This window comes from Emydura macquarii, unplaced genomic scaffold (assembly GCF_026122565.2).
Source record: "Emydura macquarii macquarii isolate MOO-44397 ecotype Brisbane River unplaced genomic scaffold, CSIRO-AGI_Emac_v2 contig_1041, whole genome shotgun sequence".
In the NCBI taxonomy this organism is placed as follows: domain Eukaryota; kingdom Metazoa; phylum Chordata; order Testudines; family Chelidae; genus Emydura; species Emydura macquarii.
The window spans coordinates 1,522,828-1,528,450 of NW_027131178.1; the positions used below are offsets into that span (position 1 = coordinate 1,522,828).

Sequence of the window (5,623 nt, forward strand, 5' to 3'; positions counted from 1 at the left end):
GTGACTCCAGTGAAGTTAAGGGATTTACAATGGGGTAAAACCAGTGTAAATGAGATCAGAATCAGGCCCAATGTCTCTTAGGCCAGGTCTACTACAAACTGTTGCCAGTATAGTAAAGTCGATTAGCGGTGGGATTTGTTGTTGTTGTTGTTGCGTTATTTCTATAAGGAAAAAACTCTAGTATAGATGCAGTTATCCTAGCATAAAAGTGCTTTGGCCAGTATAGTTTACTTTCCTTGCTGAACCAGTATAAGCTATACTGGCAAAAGCACTAGGAGGGCGTCCTGGCAAACTTTTTCTAGTGTAGAGCTGGCCTTACATTTATTTTCAGTTTGCTTATTCAGCTACAGACACACACACACACACACTGGTTTGGGGTACAAATGTAGTCGTCTCTCTCACAAATAAGAATTTACATCTCCTGCTTCCCCTTGTCTTTTGTATGTTGCTTGTCTTAGGCTGTAAGCTCTGCAGGGCATGGGCCATTTCTACTTTTATATCTGTACCGCACCTAGTACAATGGGGCCCAGGATCAGAGCCTGGAGGCCCTACCATAACGTAAATATTAATTAATACAATAATAATCAGCACTGGAGAAAATCCCTCCTCCCCCCTCCAGATTTTGAATTGAAAAGTCAGGTTGAATTTCATAAGGATCTGACAGTCTGGGTTCTGATCTGATTATTCATGAGTTTGTTGCACATGTCGTGGGTTACATTGGCTAGCCGTCCACGTGTCTTCCTTGTCCTGACCTGTAGGTTCCTCTTAGGACTGATGGTGGAGAACAGGTACAGCACAGGTGCAGCCTACAGTGACAAGTTTCTTCTCCAGCCGATAGGCATGCTGGCAGCCTCTCTTCTCCCGTTGGAGAACGAGGATCTCCTGCTGGATGGGGACGGAGTTCATGCTGTAGTCCTCCTGCCCCAAGGAGTTCACGCAGCTGTAATGGCGGCACTTGGCCTCAGCGATCACTTCAGGGAAGCGGTTGGGATCCTTGGTAATGCTGTGAATCAAGACACAAAGAGAATGAATTCCGTAACTACTATTCCTCAGAGGACAATGCAGATCGGCAGGGTCTGCGTCTCCTCCATGAATCCCTCAAGAGACCAATGGCTTTTCTCATCCAATAACCTATTTCCAAATGGGGTCAATGCAGGATGCCTTTGGGGAAACATATAGATGATGCACTTAATAACCACACAGGGGTTAATTCATGCGCCTAAGCTAGTGATCAATTTATAGCCTGAAGCAAACAAATTGAAAGGCCTTGTAATTTTATTCTACTTAATAAATATATAAATGCTGTTCTTAGTTCTGTACATGGCTATGTTTACTGTAAATTTGCCCCAGGAATAGGAATATTGGAGTCACCATACCAGATCGGACCAATGGTCCGTCTAGTCCAGGATCCTGTCTCTGACAATGACTACATCCTATAGCAGTGAGTTTCCTGGGTTCGTTATACACGTTGTAAAAGGTACATCCTTCTATTCATTCATATTTTTATCCTTTTTACCCCATTACATGCCTACTGATCCTCACTAGGGGACAAGGTAAAAGGAGTCTCCCTGTGTTATGTATTTTTAGAATGATGTCCTAGAAGTAGCTGAAATTGCAGTGTTTTTATTCCTCTGTACTAGATAAATGCAGTGGTGTCCCATGGCAAATGCACACAATACCCTTTGTAAATGCTGAAAACACACAAAGACCTTCTTGTTTATGGTGGGAACATACAGACAATTGTGCAGTGAAGCGTGGCCAGTGCATTTCCAGACAGTCGGCATGTGTCTGTTACCTGTAATCCCAAGGAGATAATGACCGGTTCCTGACATCAGGAGCCATGCTGTCCGCATGATGTGGGCTGCTGACGTGTATGTCGATTTTCACACTCAGTGGGAACCTGGAATTCTTTTGGGTCGGGCAGCCATCGCTCTTTTTCTCATCATCGCCTCCTTCCTTGTTAGACTTCGTCCGTACTGCCTTTCCATGGACTGATCTCTTAAACGAGAGCATCAGGATCAGCACTAGCAGCAGTGTCCTGAACTGAAAGAGAGAAGCATCTTTCTTGATTCCATCCACATCAGAGTTTGAAATACACAAGCTGCTGTGACAACTTGCTGGGGAATCTCTTGTGAATCGTGGAAGACAGAGCAAAGCACAAGTGAAGCAAGATGAATAGTGTTTTAGAGTGAAGGCCAATTCGTTCATTCTGGGGAATCAGCGCTGGATTACGGTTACCGTTCACCTGAAGCTGTAGCTCAGGTGGGTATAACATACTGGCTAACACAGCAGTAGGGGTTTATGCTACACACAATGGAATACAATTCAAAGATGGACAGAGCCCAGGGGTTTTCCAGGCAATCTTTTTGTATTAGTATCTTTGTCTTTAAAATAAATATATGCACTAAGCAGAGGTGCCTCTTCTAAGAACAATGACAGGTCCTCCTCTTGGGTGGTTGATTATTCTCAGCCTAGGATGCACAAGGCTGGATATGGAACAGAAGAAGCTAGAGGCTCGGCACGTCTGAAAAATCAGGCCACTTAGGAGCCTAAATATGGATTTAGGTGCCAATCTTTAGACACCCGCATCTGAACATTTTGGCTACAGTGACTGCCCAAAGTCAATGGTGGCAGAAATAGAACCCAGGATGCTTGACTCCCTAGCTCAATCCAGAAGACCACAGCTGCTCATTTCCATTGTCCCATTCTCTTTGACACTTCTCTCCCTCCCCCACTCCTTCTTTTACTGAATCTGGTAGAGTACTTTGCAATGCAAAGTCCAGTCCATTTTCCCCATTCTTTCCGTGCATGCAGGGGGCTCAAGGGACTCAGCCAAATAATGAAAATGCCGGGGGGGTGCACCGTGAAATCCAGCAAGTGGGGAGAAGGGGATACCATCACAAAGAGCAAAGCTGGACAAACAATAGAATCAGATGGCAGACCTCTAAGCAGAGTAAGGGCAAAGAGAGTAAAACTAAGCCAATGAGAGACAGACCAGCCAAAGAAAATCTCTGTCTCTGGTAAGCAGAAAAGTAGGATCAAAGAAAGCCAGACCTACAAAAGTTGGATTTGGATCCAGGCCTGGATCTGAACTTTCGCAAAGCCCTGGGGTGTTCAGACCTGGGGGATTTGCTTCAGATCTATGTCTACCCATGGCCCGATGCGTGAAATGAGCACTGGGTGAGCCGGTTAAGATCAGATCTGAGGATGAAGATTCAGACTGTCACACACAGGCACCTGAAGAATGCTGCTCATTCTCTCTTGGCTGAAGTTTTCAGAAACGGGGGTGCAATGTTAAGCTTTTAAGTCCACGTTAAGTGACCTGATTTCAAAAGACAAAGGCCGGGAGGGGAAAGAGAGGTGGTGATTTGCCCAGGGACACAAAACAGGTCGGTGTCGGTGCACACCCACGGCAATCAAGGGGAGCCTAATTTAGATGCTTGTGGTTAAGCTAAGCTTCAGAGAGGCAGGCGTTTCCTCCACACAGCTCTGCCTCAGCACATCAGCTCTGACTGGCAAATAACATCCCCAGCTCTGTCAAGCCCTGACCTCTACACAACCCTGTCCCAGCCTCACACTCCTGACCTACAATAGTCCCCTCCTTGGCTGTTGTGCTGCTCTGCCAAAGACCCTCTGCCCTCAAACACCCACTGCAAGCCCGGAGGCCTCCTGCTGCTGCCAAAGAAACTCAACCCTGCATGGCAAGAAATGCCCACTCCCTTTCCAGGCCTGAGCCTGTCTTTGGCAGGGTTGACCATCGAGCCAGCTGGGTGCTGTGGTTTTGTGGCGCCAACCCAGAGCACTCAGCAATCATGAGCCAGGTCCCAACAATCATGAGATTTTTTTTTAAATTGGCTTCCAGTCTGGGGGGAAGGGGATTGGGTGTACACTCATTTCATGTTCTCGGGCTTTGCTAGGCTACGCACTCACTTCTTCTTCGGAGTGAAAGCTGAGACTTTCCTGCAGGCGCCTGATCCCAGCAGCTGGGGCTTTCAGCAAAAGAGTGAATGATCCCAGGACTACCACTAAAATCCCAAGCTTTGGAAAGGCCCATGAGATGGAAACCCAAGCACATTCCCATTGAAGACAGGATTCAAAGCCAGGTTCGTCAAAGGTTAGAGCCATGTGATGGGGAAGTGCAGCCTCTTTGCAGGTGACAAGGACTAAATGTGAACGTCAATCAAATGGCGGGCCAGTCCCAGCCGAGCTGCTCCGGCGGCACTGCGGGAAGATGTGCTTGCCTCTCTGAAGCTTTGCTTTGCTAACTCAGGCTCTCATTGATTCCATTGGATACACAGCACTTCTGAAAAATCAGTGGATAAGACCACTGAGCTGGGAGTCAGGCTACCCAGGGTCTGTTCTCAGCTCCGACACTGACCTGCTTTGTATCCTTGGGCAAATCACCACTTTTCTTTCAGCCTCTCTTTCCCCACCCAGCTGTTGTCTGCTTAGATTGTAAGATGTTTGAGGCAGGGATTCATAGATTTTAAGGCCAGAAGGGACCACCGTGATCATCTAGCTTGACCTCCTGCACGTTGCAGGCCACAGAACCTCACCCACCCACTCCTGTAATAGACCCCTAACCTCTGGCTGTGTTACTGACATCCTCAAATCATGCTTTAAAGACCTCAAGTTACAGGGAATTCACCGTTTACACTGCTTTAAACCAGCAAGTGACCTGTGCCCAAAGCTGCAGAAAAAGGCGAAAAAACACCAGGATCTCTGCCAATCTGACCCAAGGGAAAATTCCTTCCTGACCCCAAATATGGTGATCAGTTAGGCACTGAGCATGTGGGCAAAACTCATCAGCCAGATACCTGGGAAATAATTCTCTGTAGTAACTCAGAACCCTCCCTGTCTACTGTCCCATCACTGCCTCTATGTACTTACACAGTGCCACTCCCAATCAGGGTCTGTGAGTGGCACTGTCATTACAAATAAATAATAATAACAATGCACAATCCTGTCCCCCTTGGAAGGGCTCCTCTCAGAATAGGCTATTGAAATACTGAAGGGCAGCTTGCACTGTACTTCCAGTGCTGTATCCCCTCTCTGGTGGAGAAATGGCAGAGGTAAGTCCCCAGGACTGTCAACCCAGCATGTCTCACCAGCACTAAATCCACCTGAGAAAGTTTTAAAGAAAATCTCAAACCCGTACCACTGCTCAAGGGCTTAATCGTGCTGCCTATTGCTCCCACGGAAGTCAAGAGGAGTGGTTCAGAAGCAGCACTGGCCTAAAAGGGCCCTTGGTTTTCAAAGGAGTTTGATTTGTGACCATCGGAGTTAAATATAAGTACTCACCAGTGAGGTGTGTCTTGCAAAAGCCATCGCAATCTCTCTGCTGCAGCGCTGGACTGTCTGATGCAATATGTGAGTATCCTTCTGTAGGAGGTCTTTCAACCTGAATATATCTACCAGCCCAGCTACAGCTCCTTTTTATAATGGTTTTCAATCACTGCCAGCATTTCCATTGCAGCAAAGAGTTGGCTTTCCAACTTGCGGTTCTTCGTCAGGCGTAGCTGACACTTTTTTCTATGCCACATCCTCAAGCTGTCACTGGGTGGGCGGCAGAAAGGAAAAGAACCACCTACCCTGATATCAGACCAGACCAACTGATCAAATG

The 5,623-nt window shown here is 47.0% G+C and overlaps 1 protein-coding gene across 1 annotated transcript; it reads right to left on the reverse strand.

The window, feature by feature from the left end:
* Window positions 1–765: 765 nt before the first annotated feature.
* Window positions 766–5,328, reverse strand: LOC137150919 (interleukin-17F-like). Its single transcript, XM_067544978.1, has 3 exons — window positions 5,302–5,328; window positions 1,796–2,043; window positions 766–1,003 (listed from the first exon to the last, which is right to left on the reverse strand). The coding sequence occupies exons 1-3, from the start codon at window positions 5,326–5,328 to the stop codon at window positions 766–768; spliced, it is 513 nt and encodes a 170-aa protein (XP_067401079.1).
* Between the last annotated feature and the right edge of the window lie 295 nt (window positions 5,329–5,623).

Bases quoted from the DNA above. Each gene is read 5' to 3' on its own strand.
- LOC137150919 (XM_067544978.1), bottom strand. From the start codon at position 5,328: ATGGCTTTTGCAAGACACACCTCACTG. The intron at 2,044-5,301 runs GTGAGTACTTAT...TCTCTCTTTCAG, and splicing joins TTGCAAGACACACCTCACTG to TTCAGGACACTGCTGCTAGT. The intron at 1,004-1,795 runs GTAACAGACACA...CTTGATTCACAG, and splicing joins TTATCTCCTTGGGATTACAG to CATTACCAAGGATCCCAACC.